Source organism: Hyla sarda, chromosome 6 (assembly GCF_029499605.1).
Source record: "Hyla sarda isolate aHylSar1 chromosome 6, aHylSar1.hap1, whole genome shotgun sequence".
Taxonomy (NCBI): Eukaryota; Metazoa; Chordata; class Amphibia; order Anura; family Hylidae; genus Hyla; species Hyla sarda.
This window is the reverse complement of record NC_079194.1, coordinates 141,685,612-141,707,664: the sequence shown is the minus strand read 5'-3', so window position 1 is coordinate 141,707,664 and position 22,053 is coordinate 141,685,612. Positions and strand designations below refer to the sequence as shown.

The window sequence follows — 22,053 nt, the reverse complement described above, 5'->3', positions numbered from 1 at the left end:
GATCTAATGAAAATCTCACTGGGCCCTAGTGAGGTATCAAAAATTGTGTGAATTAATATTTAAATAAGTCCATGAATCTGCAGATAAAAAAATAAAAATACCAATATAAAAATAAGTCCGTAAGAAACGTATGAATATTGTAACATAAAGTCAATGAAGAAATTAATAAAAAAGTTGATGAATGAATGATACGAAGTATCTCTCACCACTGCTTCTGACTTGGTCTGTTGTGATGGATAGATCGCAGCCTCATAATCCTCATGTGCCCCAATGGGTGGAAGGGGGGCACAGATTGATAGATCTCCCTTAGCAGCCCCGTTGGCAAGGGGGCGCAGATGTTACATATCGTAGGCTCCGATGGCAGGGGAGCAAGCGGCAGTTGCAGCGCTCGGGACCTCGTTCGCTTGTCGGCTTAGCACAAACGGCACTAGTCTGGCACTCCGGCAGGAGTGTCAGTCGGCTCAGGTGCGACAACGGGTCTACTGGTGATGGTATTCCGGGAGCAATGGAAGATCTGGGATTGGCATCCCACGTGGAGGCAGAAGATGAGGCTATGAGATGCAATGGATGGTAAGGTTACAGCCAGGCAGGGCGGAGTAGAACAGGTTTAACTCCTCTGTTGCCGAGGTATTTGCAGATGGACGCTGATGATAACTGTGTGAATAGTGCCAGATTTCTAAACGCGTTTCGGGGTACTGGGAAACAAAGACCTCCGACCCCTTCCTCAGTAGAAATGTGTATATGATACAATTTAATGATGACGCTGTTTTTATAGTGAATTCACACCTGATAGTGGTTAATAGCATTCAAAAACAATACACGGTCATGGAATAATAGTGGATTGACTCTTAAGACTAGTAATAAACGGAGTGGAGCAGCTCTTAGACAATAACTCATGAAAAACCGGATGGTGAGATAGGACGTTATTCACACCCTATTAGTTCTAATAGTAAAATCGGTCATGTTACTTGTAGTTAGACAATATGAATTAATACAAATTTACTATAACTAATACGTATAGCAATAAAAGAGTGTTATATTGAATCCACCTATATACAGAAAAATAAAACAAAAATGAAAATGTCGTAAGGAATAATATATAAGTATAGAGATGGTAGATGTGGAAAAGGAAAATATGTAAATTAAGAAATGTGTAAATAAGGATAGAAAAAATGGAGTAAAAATTAAAATTAAAATAAAAATGAAATGAAAATAAAAATAAATAATTGATGAAAATTAAAATTAAAATAAAGATGAAAATAAAAAATAAAAAAAATGAAATAAAATTAAGATAAAAAGATGAATGAAAGATAAAAAAGAATAAAAATAGAAATAAAAATAAATGGATAAAGAACAACGGAAACAAAAACAGAAAAATAAAACGATAAAAAATGATAATGATGGAAAATAAAAATGAAATTTACAGTAGATGATAGATGATAATAAGAAGGATGGAGATAAGAAATAAATAAAAAATAAATAAAAATATGAATGTGCCGGGGGTCGTGTAACTAAAAATTATAAGGAACAAAGTTAAAACAGAAGAAAATAAAAAATAAATAAATAGAGATGATAAAAGCAAATGAAAGAGATTAACAGTGAACACAGAATATCTGAAACCTGGAAGGTGGTTGTTGAGAGGTTCCCATCAAGCCACAAACCGCCGACAAGGGTGAAACATGGCGGCGGGTGGTGGTCGGAGGGGAACCACCTCATAAAAAAAAAAACAATTCAAAGCTGGAGTTCAAACCTCTGGGTTCCATTGATCCAAATTCGTAGATCATTTTGCTCTCGGCCCTGGACATTTGGACCATGTAGCTACCACCCCTCCAATCTGGTTTGATAGTTCGGAGTCCTACAAATTTTAATTTTGATGGATCTCTGTTATGAGTAATTGAAAAATGTGTTGATAGTGGATGTTTTAAATCCCCTTTTTTGATATTATTGATATGTTCTGCTATTCTTAGTTTCAATGTTCTTTTTGTTCTCCCCACATACTGTTTTTTACAGTCACATTCCAAAATATATATGACTCCTTTTGTGTTGCAAGTAATGCAACCTCTACTTACCTCCAGTGCTCCCACGATGCTCCGCTTTCTGATGCGATTGTCTTCCTGAGCAGCTTTGTGGCGCGTCAGGCGGGGGGCACCTGGGGGCAGCGTGTCATACTTCAGCTCAGCGAACCGCTGATGGCATCTATACCCTTTCCCTTGGCTAGCGATTCACTGAGCGTCAGTATGACACATTGGGACTGTGTGGTTCCTGGGCTGGACAGTTCTTCTGCAGCTCAGAAATACAATTGCTATGGGGAACGGGAGCAAGACACTAGAGGCTTATTTTGTTATATCCCACACAATGGGCATATTTTTGAATCATGGCCTCTGTGTTTAGTTCTCTAGAGACTTTTTTGAGTCAGTTTCCATCCAATTACAAACTTCACATCTACTAATAGAACATATTTCTCCTGTTTGGCTTCCACAAGGGGTGCCTTTAAAAAGTCCAGGCTTTTGCTTATCTCCTCATGAAAAAATGATGATGTGCAAGATTTGATCATATTGTGCAGAGCATATTGTTCCTGTCAATGTTTGTCCAAATCTTGGTACTAGTGACAATAATATAATTTATCTTCACTGCACTGTTATAAGCTGTACTCAGCTGTACATGTGAACAAATTACCAGCACCTGGTGACTTCAGCTTATGAGTATGTTCAGCTTTGTGGAACCGTGTTAGAAATTCTTTAGAGTCCTGCTAGGGCTAAGTTCAGTTATATCTGAGCATTGTTTTCGTATAATTCATTCTTATGAGGAGATACTTAAAGGGGGTATTCCGGTGAAAACCTTTTTTCTTTTAAATCAACTGGTGGCAGAAAGTTAAACATATTTGTAAATTACTTCTATTAAAAAATCTTAATCCTTCCAGTACTTATTAGCTGCTGAATGCTACAGAGGAAATTCCTTTCTTTTTGGAACACGGATGACATCACGAGCACACTGCTCTCTGCTGACATCTCTGTCCATTTTAGCAACCATGCATGGCAGATGTATGCTAAGGGCAGCATGGTGGCTCAGTGGTTAGCACTGCTGCCTTGCAGTGCTGGGGACTTGGGTTCAAATCCCACTAAGGACAGCAATAAATAAAGCGTTATTATTATTATAATAATGTCAGCAGAGAGAACTGTGGTCGTGATGTCATCAGAGAGCATTCCAAAAAGAAAAGAATTTTCCTCTGTAGTATTCAGCAGCTAATAAGTACAGGAAGGATTAAGATTTTTTTAATAGAAGTAATTTACAAATATGTTTAACTTTCTGCCACCAGTTGATTTAAAAGAAAAAAGGTTTTCACCGGAGTACCCCTTTAAAAACTTACAGTGTAATAGTGGCATAGTGTTTCATACTGTCCCTCATAGACATTATAGATGTTGTGATGCCATAAACTGTCCATAGACAGGAGTGGTGTGGTCTATGAAAATACATAGCCTTCCATCTGATCTAAGATAACCCCAACTCTCCAGAAAGTTGCAATACTGTGAATGGTCCCTGGTTATAAGAGGCGACCACGGGGTAAGTTCTGGGACTCACTGTGATTGTTCAGACCATGCTCCCTTCAAACAACACCACATCCTCTTTGTGGCAAGCTCCGCCCACTCTGAGAGCTTGTGGGTATTTTTCGACAAAAATTGCAACTTAAAAAAAAAAATAAAATGTATTGTAAATTATGCCAGGACAATAAATCTGCAGACATCATATGTCCTGGGAAAGTGTGGGTCAAACAAGGAGAGGCACTAGATAATTATGGTATACATACATATTAACCTACAAGTTATATACACTGCTCAAAAAAATAAAGGGCACACTTAGATAACACATCCTAGATCTGAATGAAAGAACTAATTGCATGAAATACTTTAGTCTTTACACAGTTGAATGTGCTGACAACAAAATCACACAAAAATTATCAATGGAAATCAAATTTATCAACCCATGGAGGTCTGGATATGGAGTCACACTCAAAATCAAAGTGGAAAACCACACTACAGGCTGATCCAACTTTCATGTAATGTCCTTAAAACAAGTCAAAATGAGGCTCAGTAGTGTGTTTGTGGCCTCCACGTGCCTGTATGACCTCCTTACAATGTCTGGGCATGCTCCTGATGAGGTGGCGGATGGTCTCCTGAGGGATGTGCTCCCAGACCTGGACTAAATCATCCGCCAACTCCTGGACAGTCTGTGGTGCAAGGGGGTGTTGGTGGATGGAGCGAGACATGATGTCCCTGATGTGCTCAATCAGATTCAGGTCTGGGGAATGGGCGGGCCAGTCCATAGCATCAATGCCTTTCTCTTGCAGTAACTGCTGACACATGAGGTCTAGCATTGTCTTGCACCAGCATATGGTCTCACAAGGGGTTTGAGGATCTCATCTCGGTACCTAATGGCAGTCAGGCTACCTCTGGCAAGCACATGGAGGGCTGTGCGACCCCCCCAAAGAAATGCTACCCCACACCATTACTGACCCACCGCCAAACCGGTCATGTTGGAGGATGTTGCAGGCAGCAGAACGTTCTCCACAGCGTCTCCAGACTCTGTCACGTCTGTCACTTGTGCTCAGTGTGAACCTGCTTTCATCTGTGAAGGGCACAGGACGCCAGTGGTGAATTTGCCAATCTTGGTGTTCTCTGTCAAATGTCAAACGTCCTGCACATTGTTGGGCTGTAAGTACAACCCCCACCTGTGGACATCGGGCCCTCATACCACCCTCATGGAGTCTGTTTCTGACCGTTTAAGTGGATACATGCACATTCGTGGCCTTCTAGAGGTCATTTTGCAGGGCTCTGGCAATGCTCCTCCTTGCACAAAGGTGGAGGTAGCGGTTCTGCTGCTGGGTTGTTCTCCTACGGCCTCCTCCATATCTCCTGATGAACTGGCCTGTCTCCTGGTAGCGCCTCCATCCTCTGGACACTACGCTGACAGACACAGCAAATCTTCTTGCCACAGCTCGCATTGATGTGCCATCCTGGATGAGCTGCACTACCTGAGCCACTTGTGTGGGTTGTAGACTCCTTATCATGCTACCACTAGAGTGAAAGCACTGCCAGCATTCAAAAGTGACCAAAACAGCAGCCAGGAAGCATAAGAACTGAGAAGTGGTCTGTGGTCACCACCTGCAGAACCACTCCTTTATTGGGGGTGTCTTGCTAATTTCCTATACTTTCCACCTGTTGTCTGTTCCATTTGCACAACAGCATGTGAAATTGATTGTCAATCAGTGTTGCTTCCTGAGTGGACAGTGTGATTTCACAGAAGTGTGATTGACTTGGAGATACATTGTGTTGTTTAAGTGTTCCCTTTATTTTTTTTGAGCAGTGTATAATCTCATTATCTGATTGAGGAGTACCCACCTGGCTATATTTTTGATATATTATTTTTGTTATTTTTTGTTTCATATTATGCACTTTTTGTTTGTGACTACAATATATACACTCTAAACTATCACAAGACATGATGACAAGCATTTGTAGACTATGGGTACAGATCTTGCATATTCTCATTTCTAGGAGCAGCGACAGCATCTCCAGAATCTACGTCTTATAGCTTTTCCAAATGAAGTTGAAGATGGCGGTCATATGACATCAGATCGGCGTCGCTCACTCTGTGCCAAAGAATTCCGCAAACTGGGCTTTACAGTAAGTCAATTCAGTCCAAATGTTTGCCTTAAAGGGGTACTCCGGTGGGAAACGTTTTTTTTTTTTTTTTTTTAAATCAACTGGTGCCAGAAAGTTAAACAGATTTTTAAATTACGTCTATAAAAAAATCTTAATCCTTCCAGTAGTTATTAGCTGCTAAATATTACAGAGGAAATTCTTTTCTTTTTGGAACACAGAGCTCTCTGCTGACATCACAAGCACAGTGCTCTCTGCTGACATCTCTGTCCATTTTAGGAACTGTCCAGAGCAGCATATGTTTGCTAGGGGGATTTTCTCCTACTCTGGACAGTTCTTAAAATGAACAGAGATGTCAGCAGAGAGCACTGTGCTCGTGATGTCAGCAGAGAGATCTGTGCTCCAAAAAAAAAGATTGTCCTCTGCAGTATTCATCAGCTAATAAGTACTGGTAGGATTAAGATTTTTTAGGGTACATTCCCACACGGCGTATTTGCTGCGTATTTGCTGCTGCGTATTTTATTTTCTCTGTTGAAGTCAATGGGTAGGAAAATACGCAGCACTAAATACGCAGCAAATACGCAGCAAAATACGCCGTGTGGGAACGTACCCTTAATAGAAGTAATTTACAAATCTGTTTAACTTTCTGGCACCAGTTGATAAAAAAAAAAAAGTTTCCACCGGAGTACCCCTTTAATGTAGTAGCCCACAGGTGATAAAATTATCTCCTTTTCATTATCTGGTTAAGTTATTAAATACCCTAAAATAACTTACACATTTCTTACTAATTCTCTAAGTGTCTTAGAGTCTTTGTCGAAGCTTTATCCTTTTTTCTCTTTATCATTCAGGTAGTCGCCATGTGCGCTATTTATATAGGACCTACTAATACTGTTCCAATTTTTAGTGCACCAACTGGTGAACATTAAACAGATTTGTAAATTACTTCTATTTAAAAATCTCAATCCTTCCAGTACTTATCAGCTGCTGTATGATCCACAGGAAATTCTTTTCTTTTTAAATTTATTTTCTGTCTGACCACAGTGCTCTCTGCTGACACCTCTGTCTGTCTCAAGAACAGTCAAGAGCAGGATAGGTTTGCTATGGGAATTTTCTTCTGCTCTTGACAGTTCCTGAGACAGAGTTGTCAGCAGAGAGCACTGTGGTCAGACAGAAAAGAAATTTAAAAAGAAAAAGAACTTTGTGTGGCGCATACAGCAGCTGATAAGTCCCGGAAGGGTTAAGATTTTTAAATAGAAGTAATTTACAAATCTGTTCTGGCACCAGCTGATTTGAAAAAAATAGTTTTTCACCGGAGTACCTCTTTAATGAGAGTGCCCATTTAATAGCTAAAGATTCTGGCTTATAAAACTCCTTTAAGATGGAAATCTGTCTCAGAGTTTGGCAAATGATGTTCATCCCCAGTCAAGGAAGTGTCAGGATAGAATACAAAAGACAATGGGGGAGATTTATCAAAACCTGTGCAGAGGAAAAGTTGCCCAGTTGCCCATAGCAACGATTCAGATCGCTTCTTTCATTTTTAAAAGGGCCTCTGCAAAATGAAAGAAGCCATCTGATTGGTTGCTATGGGCAACTGGGCACAGATTTTGATAAATCTCCCCCAATATGACTTTAAAAATAGATTATCACACCAAAACAAATGAAAATCTTAAAGGTTTTTTTTTTTTGTCTTAAAGGAGATCTGCAGCCACAGACACTTATCCCCTGATCGCGCGGGGTCCGAATGCTGGGACCCCCTGTGATCTCCTGTATGGGGTCCTGGCTATGCCACGGCTCTCCCATGCAGGAGGTGTGTCGGCCACAGCATGACGCCGCGGTCGACACCCCACTCCATGTATCTCTTTGAGAGAGGCGGAGATGCAGCGTTCCCATAGAGCTCTATGGAGGGGGTGTGTCGTTGACCTCAGTGGGGTCGACGACACGCACATTAGTCGCGGTAATGCCAGGCCCCCTTACGGGAGATTGTGGGGGTCCTAGCGGTTGGACCCTCTGCTATCAGACACTTATCCCCTATGCAGATAGGGGATAAGTGTCTAATACTGCAGTACTCCATAAAATGATTGATGGCCTATCCTTGTTAGGCTGGGTCCACACTACGTTTTGTCCCATACGGGAGCGCATACGGCAGGAGGGAGCTAAAACCTCGCGCTCCCGTATGTGACCGTATGCGCTCCCGTATGTCATTCACTTCAATGAGCCGACCGGAGTGAAACGTTCGGTCCGGTCGGCTCATTTTTGCGCCGTATGCGCTTTTACAACCGGACCTAAAACCGTGGTTGACCACAGTTTTAGGTCCGGTTTAAAAGCGCATACGGCGCAAAAATGAGCCGGCCGGACCGAACGTTTCACTCCGGTCGGCTCATTGAAGTGAATGACATACGGGAGCGCATACGGTCACATACGGGAGCGCGAGGTTTTAGCTCCCTCCTGCCGTATGCGCTCCCGTATGGGACAAAACGTAGTGTGGACCCAGCCTTACTCCTAAAGACATTACTTGGGAATCTCCCAGCTACTGTGACTCCTATGGTAGTGAATGTGGTGAGCTGTAGATGTAATTATATCTATTGTACCATTCTTAACACCGGTACAGTGAACAGGCTGAAGTACTTAACGTGGTGAGTATACTTATACAAGGAGGAATAAACAAAAAATGTAATTATATTGTGGAGCACAGACCAGAAGAATCTGGAAAAAGATCTAAACGTGACTTGTATATATCTGTATGTAGTGTTTTTTAACATTCACAAATAATCTAATTTAGAAAACATATAAAATACATAAAAATATACACAAGATCATAAGAAACAAAATAATGTGATATTATTGGGATGCCAAGTAAAAAATATATTTCTTAAACATATTCTCAAACAGAGTCTAATCCGTAGATGTCTGCAATGCGAAAATCATGGCTTTTTAGTTTGTCGCATGGTTTTAGATCCGAAAGATGTAGTCTGTATGGCTTATGACACAGTGGTATGTGGCACCTGTAGTGCCATAGTTTTCAGCCTGGTCAACTTTTTAGGACTATGCCCTGTACGGTTTGCATCCTGTTCACTATCTCACTATGTCTTTGGGCGGCCTGACCTTTTCCTATGACATAAACACCCAGTGGTTCCAAACTGCTTCACCCTTTGGAAAATTGTGTTTCTATGCAGAGCACATTTACTACATTTATTCTAAAAGTTTTGCTGTACTGTCACGACCGCGTTCTCATCGCGGTAAAAACTTTTTCTCGCTTTGATGTCACCAGCTTATGTCACACCATGTAAGCACATTTCAAATTTGACTCTTGTATGGGCAACTAAGCCAGTTTTACTTTGATTTTCAATTACTGTCCATTTACCACTAAAGTTTCTTTATCTACAGAACATTACCGTATATACTCGAGTATAAGCTGACCTGAATATAAGCCGAGGCCCCTCATTTCACCCCAAAAACCCAGGAAAAGTTATTGACTCGACTATAAGTCTAGGGTGGGAAATACATCATCCCCCCATGTCATCATCCAGACCCCCGTCATCATCCCCCCCCCCCTTCATCATCACCGCCTGTCAATCCCTTCATCAGTGGTCTTCAACCTGCGGCCCTCCAGATGTTGCAAAACTACAACGGGGGGGCTCTTCTCCGTGCTCCGGGCCCGGACTAGTGACGTTGCCTTGACGACGATGCACAGGGACGTTCATGTGCGTCCCTGTGCGTCGTCGTCAAGGCAATGTCACTAGTCCGGGGCCGGGCCAGGAGCGCGGAGAAGAGGGCCCCCTGGGTGAAAATGGACAGCCCGGAACGACTAACCCTCCCCACCGGACGGTCCCTGCAACATAGATGGCCCGGACCAGCTCACCCTTCCTTCCCACCGAGGGGAGGTGAGTAGAAAACTAAAGGGGGTGTCTGGATGATGATGAAGGCCGCAGTGGTCTTCAACCTGCGGACCTCCAGAGGTTTCAAAACTACAACTCCCAGCATGCCCGGACAGCCGATGGCTGTCCGGGCATGCTGGGAGTTGTAGTTTTGCAACATCTGGAGGTCCGCAGGTTGAAGACCACTGAGAAGGAATTGACAGGCGGAGAGTTCACTCGAGTATAAGCTGAGGGGGGCGTTTTCAGCATGAAAAATCGTGCTGAAAAACTCGGCTTATACTCGAGTATATACGTTACTTTTGCACCATCCTTTTTTAATCACTTTGTAGTGATATGTTCACACAGCAGAATTTCTGCAATTTCGGTGCTCAAAACACAGAATTCCGACAAAATTCAAAGCCTCATTGACTTCAATGAAATCTCGATACAGAATTCCGCAAAGTTAAACACAGGTCTTATATTTTTGCAGATTCCAGAATTTCCGCATGTGATATCATCGTGGATATTATTTAAAAAATCTGTCTGAAAATGTGCTAAATCTTTTAATTCTTGCCTAGAATAATGGCAGCCCATGGCAGGACCTGTGTCTCACTCCTCCTGGACTTTTGGCTCTTGACAATATGGTGTATTTCTCAACACGTTGGCCTACTGCCTATAGTCGGGTGAGTATTTATGATCAGACTGAACAGCGGTTAGCTGACACTTGCTGTCTTATACTTTTATGACATAGAGACTGAACGTGTCTGAGCTGCTAAACATCGTTTTGTTCCATTTTCTTTAGTTTGTGCTTGAAAATAGCAGCCGGGAAGATAAACACGTCTGCCCATTTGCCAGAGGCAGCATTCACCTAACATTGATCATCTGTGAGATCCTAAGTGTAGGAGAAACTGGTATGACTATTGAATATAAGATCCTCCTTATGAGTGGTCTTCAAACTGTGGACCTCCAGCTGTTGCAAAACTACAACTTCCAGCATTCCCGGACAGCCAATGGCTGTCCGGGCATACTGGGAGTTGTAGTTTTGCAACAGCAGGAGGTCCGCAGTTTGGAGACCACTGCTCTATATGATTCTGGTGTTCTCTGCATGCCACACTGCACTGCCCATAATCTGAACACATTCGGAATAAATGTCATAATCTGTAAGGGTTTTCAACAGTATATGATGCTGAGAAATGGTTTTTTGCAGTAATGTCACAATTTTCACTGTTTTCCATTACATAATAAAGCCTTACAAATGTTTTGACCAAAGTAGATATGGTAGATATTAAAGGGGTATTCCAGGCAAAAACTTTTTTTTATATATCAACTGGCTCCGGAAAGTTAAACAGATTTGTAAATTACTTCTATTAAAAAATCTTAATCCTTCCAATAGTTATTAGCTTCTGAAGTTTTCTGTCTAACTGCTCAATGATGATGTCACGTCACGGGAGCTGTGCATGATGGGAGAATATCCCTTGCATGATGGGAGAATATCCCCATAGGAGCTGCACAGCTCCCGGGACGCGAGTCATCAGAAAGCAGTTAGACAGAAAACAGCAACTCAACTTCAGAAGCTAATAACTATTGGAAGGATTAAGATTTTTTAATAGAAGTAATTTACAAATTTGTTTAACTTTCCGGAGCCAGTTGATATATAAAAAAAAAGTTTTTGCCTGGAATAGCCCTTCAAACAGAAAATTAAAGGGTACTCCAATGGAAAATTCTTAAATCAATTAATGCCAGAAAGTTAAATAGATTTGTAAATGACTTATTTTTACAACTCTTAATCCCTTCAGTACTTATCAGCTGCTGTATACTACAAAGGAATTTGCATAGGTCTTTCCAGGCTGACCACAGTGCTCTCTGCTGACACCTCTGTTCATGTCAGGAACTGTCTAGAGTAGAAGCAACTCCCCATAGCAAACCTCTCCTGCTCTGGACAGTTCCTGACATGGACAAAGGTGTCAGCAGAGAGCACTGTGGTCAGACTGAAAAGAATTAAACAACTTCCTGTGGAGCATACAGAAGCTGATAAGTACTGGAAGGATTAACATTTTTATACAGAAGTAATTTAAAAATCTATTTAACTTTCTAGCACCAGTTGATTTAAATATATTTTTATATTCCACCGGAGTACCCCTTTAAGCTGTACTCATTTTAATCACTGTGCACACTTACACTTTTATTTTCATGGAATTTCAGCCTCGGAGACTGGTCAGGATTTTCTGACGCTATTCTATGCACAAGACCACTTTCTCCAGGAACTGTTCTGTGTATGCATTCAGGTGCTTAACAAGACCTGGAAGGAGATGAGAGCCACGCAGGAGGACTTTGACAAGGTGGAGTAACTGGACAGGTGATTTGTGGTGGTGGTATAGATGCCATACTGTTTATTGAATGTTTATTGACCCCTGTTGCTTCTGGATATAGACCTTATATACAATTGCAATATGGTTAAAGAGACTGTGTTCCAGCGCCATTCCCAGTTCTGTCTGCCCACACCCCACAGACCAGATTAACAGAAACACAAAATGTACTAACATTTTCTTATCTACTACCAGCCTACAAAAGTATTTTGCTTCTCGATTTATTTCCACCTTGCCTTTATTTTCTCCTCCAATTGATTTCCTTTTGTACTTATCTTTTCCTCTTTTCCTACTGCATTGATCTTCTCCTTTATGTACAGACAATCACTTGTTCTGATCTCTTCAACATGATTTCCCTATGTACGGATTTACTCCTTGTCAGATGAATCTGTTTATGCTAAGTTTCTACTTGATTTTTTTGTCCTGCTTATTTGGTTTGAAAAGCGCAATTTCCTGCGTCTGGTGTTTTTTCATTTGTGTGGAAATTGTGAAATAGCATTTTTTGCCCCTTTGGTGTTTTTTTTTTCTTGGTACCCAAAATTTGTTGGGTACCAAAAAAAAAAGGATGCAGTAGTGATGGAAAAAAATGTATTTAACGAAATTTGTATTTTTTATAACAAAATTTTAAATAATTTTTAATAAAGTGTGTGTGTTTCCCTTTTTTTCTCTCTCTTTTTTGACATTTTTTTGTAGTACTACTACTCCCAGCATGGAACACACTGTTCCATGATGGGAGTAGTAGTACCTGTACTAATAGACATATCGCCCGATGCGATCATCCATAATATAGCAGAGATGCGGAGCGACTCTATACAGCGCTCACATCTCTGCACTATACTCCGGCCAGTGATGTGAATAGAACATCCCTCATTCATATTTGCCACCCAGAGTTGTGATTGGCCGGATGGTTGCAGCCAATCACAGCTCTCGGCGGGAAATATGAATGAGTGATGTTCTATTCACATCACTGGCCGGAGTATAGTGCAGAGATGCGAGCGCTGTATAGAGCCGCTCTGCATCTCTGCAATTGATAGGATGATTACAGCGGATGTCAGGAGTGATACCCGCTGTGATCTTTCCTTAACTGCAGGTACTACTACTTCCATCATGGAGCACACTCTGTTCCATGTTGGGAGCTGTAGTACCTGCAATTAAGGAAAGATCACAGTGGATGTCACTCCTGACACCCACTGTGATCCTCCTGTATAATGTATAGATGCGGCGGACGCTCTTCTATGGTCCCCTGCACTGACGTATATATACACCTATTCATATTTCCCACAGAGAGTTGTGATTGGCTGGAACCATCTGGCCAATCACAGCTCTCTGTGGGAAATAGTAATAGGTGTATATATACGGCAGTGCAGGGGACCATAGATGAGCGGCCGCCCGTATCTATAAATTATACAGGAGAATCGCAAGGGACCCCGGCGATCTGTCAATTAGTACAGGTACTACTACTCCCATCATGTAACAGTGTATTCCATGCTGGGAGTAGTAGTACCACCTAAAAAATAAAGAATAAAAAGTGAAAAACACACACACTACATTTTTATTATTGTCTATATTTTTAGTGCCCTGCCCGCCCACATAAATTGATCCCTGTTTAAAAATGAATACAAATTTTGTTATAAAAAAGATACATTTCGTAAAAAAAAAAAAAATTCCATAACCACTGTATCTTTTTTATTATTTTTTTTTAATGGCACCCTAGGAAATTTTATTAAAAAAAGGTATCTCCATCACTTTTTTGGATCGCTAAAGTCCAAAAGAGAATAAAAAACGCCAGAAAAAACGCCAAAGTTAAAACCCACATGGTGTTTTTCTTGGCGTTTTTTTTTACTCCCATAGACTTGTATGGGAGAAAAACACCAGTGGCTCAACATGCTGCGATTTTGAAAAACCGACAAGGAGCTGAAAAACGCCAAAAAAGAGTGAAAAAACGCCAAAAGGATTAAAAAAATGCCAAACTGAAAAACACCAAGTGGAAAAAGAATTTAGCGATTTCTCATTGATTTACAGCTAACATCTGGCCGCTGCGTTTTTTGGCCTGAAAAAGCGCCATGCGGCAGAATATGCGTTTTTCATAGCGTTTAAAAAAATAAAATAAAATAAAAAAAACAAGTAGAAACTTAGCCTAATGATGATTTTCTCCCGGTACTCGTCTTGTTCTATCCTTAGCTCTGATGATCTTGTGTTGATCTTCTTATCATAATAACCTCTTTCCCTGATGGTTTTCTTTTTTGGGTACAGGTGATGCATGTGGTAAAGGAGCAGATTTCTCGTACCCTTGGTCATGCTCCAACGTCTTTGGACTCTTTTCGAACAAAAATATCATCTCTTAATTATAGTGAGATTCTCCGCAGACGTCAGGAAGAGAGACTGATCCTGGATGAAGCCCTCTCGCCACCTGTCATGTGAGAAACATAAACATGTCAGTCAGGAAGACCCATAAATAGAGTTGTAGTTTAGAGTCCTGGGGTCAAAGGAGATAGTTATTCTATTACACTTGGTTAAAGGGGTACTCCACTCCCCAGTGTTCAGAACATTTAGTTCCAAACGCTGGGTGCGGGCTTCGGGGTCGCCACGCCCCCTTTTGACATCACGCCCGCCCCATCAATGCAAGTCTATGAGAGGGGGTGTGGTGGCCAGCACGCCTCTCCCATAGACTTGCATTGAGGGGGTGTGATGTGATGTCACAAGGGGGCGTGGCGACCCGGAAACCCCACACCCAGCGTTTGGAACTAAATGTTCTGAACACTGGGGAGTGGAGTACCCCTTTAAGGGAAATATCTCATGTATTTCATCTTAATTTCAATAATAGATTTTAGCCTGTAGAAGGAAAATAATGGGTCTGAAATGTCTTAGAGTATTACTGTCTCCAGAAAATGATGAAACATATCCCCCTCCCCTGGTGACAAGGGAGTTATTGCATCATTACCCTTCTTTTTATAGGCCCCTAGCCAGCAGTGGGTTAGGGTCTAATAGCAATTAATATCTATTCGGAGGATAGGTGACTCGCTTACCTCATAGTGGTTATGAGATGACTCTATTCTTCCTGTCCTAGTTTATATATGGAAGCTGACAAACTGGTGGTTAATGTGAAAACTGCACTAGATCAGTGTTTGTATATTCACATAAACATCCAACACAAATAATTATAATTAAAATGTATAACTACAGTTATTGGCCAGAGTAGAGGTGTCCATCATAGCACCAAAGTCTTTTATATGGCGATCCTGGAATCCATGGGTGTTTTCTGTCAGGATGTTCACGCAACCTGACAAGGAACCTGTAAAGTTATGTGATTCATTGTAACATGTGCATTACGTCAGCCCAGTAGGTCACTTCTTGTACTGGTTTTGGGGTTATAACAACCACTGTCTAGGATCTGAACATGCAGACAGGCTGCAGGAGTCCACGGCTCCTCTGATCAGTGAACACCTCCATTTTAGCCAATAGCCATATTTTCAGCTTTTCTCCAGAATATTAATTTAGGATCTATTCACATATAAAATATTCTGCTCATATTTGATGTGCTGGATCATAAGCTGCAGATTTTGAAGCAGTGTTCAGTTATTTAGTTTACATTGAAATCTGCAGCATAAAATCTGCAGCTTCAAATCCTGAACATCAAATATGCACAGGATATTGTACGTGTGAATACACCCTAAATGACTCTATTTTTAGGCCCTTTAAAGTATGATATTCTATTACAGCTAGAATAGAGTGTGTGTGCTATGTAATAAGAAAAGGTTAATTTAATGTGTACAGTATAAGATTCTGAGATAAAAAAAAGTATTGCCATCCTGCTGATATTTTCTAGATAATAAAACCTTCTGAATGCCCCCTATATATATGATATTACACTGTTAAAAAAAATCAAGGGAACACTAAGATAACACATCCTAGATCTGAATGAATGAACTAATCGTATGAAATACTTTCTTCTTTACATAGTTGATACAAATGATCAATGGAAATCAAATTTATCAACCCATGGAGGTCTGGATATGGAGTAACACTCAAAATGAAAATTGAAAACCAAACTACAGGCTGATCTAACTTTGATGTAATGTCCTTAAAACAAGTCAAAATGAGGCTCAGTAGTGTGTGGCCTCCACGTGCCCATATGGCCTCCCTACAATGCCTGGGCATGCTCCTGATGAGGTGGCGGATGGTCTCCTGAGGGATGTCCTCCCAGGACCTTGACTAAAGCATCCGCCAACTCCTGGACAGTCTGTGGTGCAACGTGGCGTTGGTGGATGGAGCGAGACATGATGTCCCAGATGTGTGGCCCCCCAAAGAAATGCCACCCCACACCATTACTGACCCACTGCCAAACCGGTCATGCTGGAGGATGTTGCAAGCAGTAGAACGTTCTCCACAGCGTCTCCAGACTCTGTCAAGTCTGTCACATGTGCTCAGTGTGTACCTGCTTTCATCTGTAAAGAGCATAGGGCGCCAGTGGCGAATTTGCCAATCTTGGTGTTCTTTGGCAAATGCCAAACGTCCTGCACGGTGTTGGGCTGTAAGCACAACCCCCACCTGTGGACGTCAGGCCCTCATACCACCCTCATGGAGTCTATTTCTGACCATTGAGTGGACACATGCACATCTGTGGCCTGCTGGAAGTCATTTTGCAGGGCTCTGGCAGTGCTCCTCCTTGCACAAAGGCGAAGGTAGCGGTCCTGCTGCTGGGATGTTGACCTCCTACGGCCTCCTCCACATCTCCTGATGTACTGGCCTGTCTCCTGGTAGCACCTCCATGCTGTGGACACTATGCTGACAAACACAGCAAACCTTCTTGCCACAGCTTGCATTTATGTGCCATCCTGGATGAGCTGCACTACCTGAGCTACTTGTGTGGGTTGTAGACTCCGTTTCATGCTACCACTAGAGTGAAAGCACCGCCAGCATTCAAAAGTGACCAAAACATCAGCCAGGAAGCATAGGATCTGAGAAGTGATCTGTGGTCAACACTTGCAAAGCCACTCCTTTATTGTGGGTGTCTTGCTAATGGCCTACAATTTCCACCTGTTGTCTGTTCCATTTGCACAACAGCAGTGTTGCTACCTGAGTGGACAGTGTGATTTCACAGAAGTTACATTGTGTTGTTTAAGTGTTCCCTTCATTTTTTTGAGCAGTGTATTTATGTATAAGAAGTGGACAGGTGTAGAAGTACCATTTATAAGGGGCAAAGGTTGGTATAGAATTTCTATGTAATAGATATGTTTTTATAGCACAACACAATGAACACAACTACATCGGAGACACAGAACTGCCTCTTGGTTGACTCATTTCTCACTTTCTTGTGTTTGTCTAGGGAACTAAGAAAGCAACTACAGCCAGAGCTCCTTAACCTGATCAAACAACAGAGGCTTCACTACCTGTGTGAGGGCACTAAGTTCAGGAAGATCAGCAGTCGCCGGAGACAGGGTAGCATGACGCAGGTCAATTCACTTCTTTTCCCAGAAATGCATCTCTAAAAAAAAATTAGCTGTGCAGCAAAAAAAAAAAAAAAGTCTAATAGATGGAAGGATCTCTGCTGCACCTCTCTAGTATATAAGCTTTAGGGCTCATATACATGGCTGTAATGTAACCCCATTATGTATATATTTATATTATATAGCATCTTGAAAAGTGCGTAAAACCTCTACTATGCCTTTCATTCATATGGTCTTGTGCCACTAGTTGTCTAGGGTTAGTAAGATTAATGGCTTTCTTTTTTCAGATAAATTGTGGTTTTGTCGTCTCTCTCCAAACCACAAAGTCCTGCACTATGGAGATCTGGAAGACAACATAGATAATCCAGCAATTGAAATGCTTGCACAAAAAAGTAAGTAGCACGATGTGAGTTGGAAAGTGTCTAGTGATGTCACATGTGGCATCTTGGGAGGTTGAATCAGGTGTCTAAAGAGATCACATATGGCATGTTGGGAGGTGACATCAGGTATTTGGTGATGTCACATGTGGCATTTTGGGAAGCAGTCATTTGATATGTTGTAACGTGGGCCTGTGTATATGGTTTCATAAACAACCTTATAATGCTTTGAAGATGTAATATTTTACATTTTTGTATTTTAGTTTCAGTTGCTGATATAAAATATGTGTTAACTGGAAAGGATTGTCCACACATGAAAGAAAAAAGCTCTGGGAAGCAGAATAAGGTGAGTTTTAAGAGTTGTGGTGATGCTGCCTGTGTGTAGGCGCAGGGTTAAAATACTGAATCTTGTGAATCTTGTTGTAGGACCTCATGGACCAAGCATTTTCAATCTGCTATGATGTGGACAGCTGCTTAAATTTCATTGCGCCCACTTCAACGGATGTAAGAATTAGTACTTTGATCAGGTTATTAAGCACCTTTAAGAGAGACTAGAAGTTAATGGCAGAAATAGCCGTATTAGTAGTGAATATATTGTAATTAATTGAATTATTTGTGAGCAGAAATCTGGGAGGACATCAGCTTCAATGCCCAATATGTTGTGCCTAGCCTGTGCCACCAGAGACACACACCCCATAAATTCATTTTCTTCTGGGGATGGCAATATCTCACAGCAGGTCTCAAAAGGGAAAGACTACCCCGGGCCTACCGCAGCATGGGTTTTACTTAGAGTACCTTTTGTGTAACATTTGGACACCTCAAAGAGTAACCCCATTTTAAAACTAAATACCTCAAGGCAGTCATATAGGGGTGAAGTGAGTGTTTTCAGAATTGGACAAAATATTTCTTGTTGCCCTAACTCAAATAAATCACAGAATATATATATATATATATATATATATATATATACCGTATTTATCGGCGTATAACACGCACTTTTTAGGCAAAAATTTTTAGCCTAAAGTCTGTGTGCGTGTTATACGCCGATACACCCCCAGAAAAGGCAGGGGGAGAGAGGCCGTCGCTGCCCGCTTCTCTCCCCCTGCCTTTCCTGGGGTCTAGAGCGCTGCTGTCGGCCCTTCTCACCCCCTGGTTATCGGCGCCGCTGCCCGTTCTGTCCCCCTGACTATCGGTGCCGGCGCCGATAGCCAGGGAGAGAGAAGCGGCGCCGACAGCGAGGGGGAGAGAAGCTTCCCCGGCGTCATTGCTATGCGCTGAACGGCGCGGCGCATGACATCAGAGCGCCTTTCCTGGGGGTGTATCGGGGTATACACGCGCACACACGCACCCTCATTTTATCATGGATATTTGGGTAAAAAACTTTTTTTACCCAAATATCCTTGGTAAAATGAGGGTGCGTGTTATAGGCCGGTGCGTGGTATACCCCGATAAATACGGTATATATATATATATATATATACCTACTATGTACTATGTTTTATAAAAACTTTTATCTTGCTAGCAATTTAAAAAAAATTGAATTCCCTACACCAAACAGATATAGATGAAAAAACCAAGTCTAACCTAACTATTATTACTCAAGCAAAAATGGGTTGTAGTCTGGGGTATGTTTCCAGAAACATTGCTGTAGCACACATCTATCCAAAAGAACTAAAGTGTACTTTGTCACTTTGATGAAAAATGACTATTTTAGTGTAGCACTTTGCATGATAGTAATTTTTTCTACATTACTTTGATTCTGAATGTGGCACGACCTTAACCGAGCAGCAGTTCTCCCTGCAGCATATTTGTCCTGCTCTCTCTATATCTCTATAGCATCTGTCTCCAGCACGAGACCCAGTGCCACAGACTCCTATTACGATGGGTCTCGTGCTGAGGATAGGTGCTATGGAGATGGAGCAGAAGCTCTGTCTCCTAATGCACAGGTATATGCAGCAGGGAGAACAGACAGTCGGTAAAACATTCTGGCACCAAAATCTAAATCATTTAGAATTCACAATCCAGACTTAAAGATTTCAGTCCCCATGCCATTGTCTATAGTATATTATGCTGTTGGTTCTTGGATAGTGTGCAGTCTTGGGACCTATGTGCTTTGCTGATCTTCTTTGCTCTTATTTATCTGTAGTTTTGCTTGTGGCTTGATGGACTAAACACACTGTTGGGTCGAGAAATGCCCAGTGAGCGGACGCGCACTGACCTGGATCTCCTGCTAAACACAGAACTCAAGCTGCGGTTATTAGATCTGGAGAACATTCCAATCCCAGACCAACCTCCACCTATCCCCCCACGTCCAAATAACTATGACTATTGCTACCAATTCACCTCCACTGAGGCCTAAAGTGTTAATCTGGGACACAGTGACTGGGTGCCGTACATGCCACCACTTTGTAGCGTCTGTCTATGTTGCAGATATTTACTGTGCAATAATATATGGGGGTACAGTATGTAATATATATTGGGGATGGTCACATGATGTATGAAATACAAAACTTATGAACATTAAAACCAGTGACAGGTGAAGTAAAAAACATCATCTTGTGACTCTTTTCATAGAATTGATTCTACCAATGAACAAATCACTAGTCAGACTACACATGGAATACTGTGTATAGTACTGGGCACCAGTAAACAAGAAAGATATAGTGGAGCGGGAGAGGGTTCCAAGACGGGCAACCAGGGTAATACGGGGAATGGGAGGACTACAGTAGGGGGCATCCTCTACATCTAGAGGAAAGAAGGTTTATACACCAACACAGATGGGGGTTCTTTACTGTAAAAGCAGTGAGACTATGGAACTCTTTGCCAGAGGAAGTTGTCATGGTGAACTTAAAAGAGGCCTGGACATGTTTCTGGAGAGAATTCACATTACAGGTTATGGATACTAGATTAATAGGGACAGATCAATGATCCAGGGATTTATTCTGATATTTGAATATTTGAAGTTGGGAGGGATTTTTTTCCCCTAGCATGGGGCTATAGGCATCAGCCTCATAAGGATTTTTTTTCAGCACAGTAGGAATATAGGTTAAACTTAATCATCAAGTTCAACCTTTATCCCTATTTATATCGGTAGCCAATTTAGATAGGTTTGGTTTAATGTAACAACTTTAAAGGAGATATCTCATGGAAGGATAGAGAATAAGTTTTAGATCGCAGTGGGTCCGAGCGCTGGGGCCCCCGCTTCTGACGAGGGAGGGTCGTGAGGTGCCGCTCCAGGGGAGAGCCGGGGCTTCATGCAGAAGATTGCGGGGGGCCCCAGTGCTCGGACCCCTCGCAATCTAAAATGTATCCCCTATCCTGCGGTTAGGAGATTATGCATGAGACTACTCCTTTAAAAAAAAAAAAAAATTATAACTTTTTGCACAAAATTTGAATGTTTGAAATTGTCCTCTAGTGACCCCTATAACTTTTATTTTTCCGTAAACGGGGGTATATGAGGGCTCATTTTTTGAGCCATGATCTATAGTTTTAATCGGTACCGTTTTTGTTTTGATGGGATTATTGATCACCTTTTATAAAAAAAAATTACGCACTTCTGGACTTTGGTATTTTTTTACGTTTAGACATTGGTTCAGACATTTACTCATGCGGCGATACCACATATGTTCATGTTTATTTTTGTTTACATTATTTTAACCCCTTAGGGATTCTATTTTCACCTTAAGGACTCCTCCTTCCTTTCTAAAAATCATAACGCTTTCAATTTTGCACCTACAGACCCATATAAGGGTTTGTTTTTTGTGTCACCAATTGTACTTTGCAATGACATCACTTATTTTAGAATATAGCCTGTGGCAAAACCAAAAATTATTTGTGGGGTGAAATAAAATTTTAAAAAACGCCATTTTGTAACTTTTGGGGGCTCACGTTTCTACTCAGTGCAATATTTGGTAAAAATGACACCTTATCTTTATTCTGTAGGTCCATACGGTTACAAGGATACCCAATTTATATAGGTTTTATTTTATTTTAATACTTTAAAAAATGATAAACTACATGCACCAAAATTAGTATGTTTAAAATTGGCATCTTATGACCCCTACAACTTTTTTTTATTTTTCCATGTACGGGGTGGTATGAGGGCTCATTTTTGGCGCCGTCATCTGTAGTTTTTATAGGTACCATTTTTGTTTTGATGGGACTTTTTGATCACTTTTTATTAATATTTTTATGGTATATGAAGTGACCAAAAATGCACAATTGACCGTGTGGTTTAGCTAATCTAATATTTTAATACTTCGGACATTTACGCACCCGGCGGTACCACATATCATTATTTTTATTCCTTATTTCATTATTTTCTTTAAAAAAAAATGGGAAAAGGGGGGTGA

At 41.3% G+C, this 22,053-nt stretch overlaps 1 protein-coding gene across 4 annotated transcripts in view; it reads left to right on the top strand.

The window, feature by feature from the left end:
* Positions 1–20,790, top strand: part of ELMO3 (engulfment and cell motility 3) — a 54,504-nt gene extending 33,714 nt beyond the window's left edge. Inside the window, exons 12-21 of one of the 4 annotated variants that reach the window (XM_056525297.1) lie at positions 5,553–5,681; positions 10,090–10,194; positions 10,314–10,422; positions 11,714–11,850; positions 14,131–14,294; positions 17,204–17,316; positions 17,612–17,716; positions 17,965–18,047; positions 18,128–18,205; positions 19,848–20,774. In XM_056525297.1, coding sequence (XP_056381272.1) covers positions 5,553–5,681; positions 10,090–10,194; positions 10,314–10,422; positions 11,714–11,850; positions 14,131–14,294; positions 17,204–17,316; positions 17,612–17,716; positions 17,965–18,047; positions 18,128–18,205; positions 19,848–20,060 — 1,236 coding nt within the window. In that variant the 3' untranslated portion in view covers positions 20,061–20,774. Of the gene's footprint in view, positions 1–5,552; positions 5,682–8,151; positions 8,291–10,089; positions 10,195–10,313; positions 10,423–11,713; positions 11,868–14,130; positions 14,295–17,203; positions 17,331–17,611; positions 17,717–17,964; positions 18,048–18,127; positions 18,206–19,847 lie in introns of those variants that run through there. The other 3 variants (XM_056525298.1, XR_008845059.1, XM_056525299.1) reach the window with 3 other exon arrangements.
* The last annotated feature ends 1,263 nt before the right edge of the window (positions 20,791–22,053 follow it).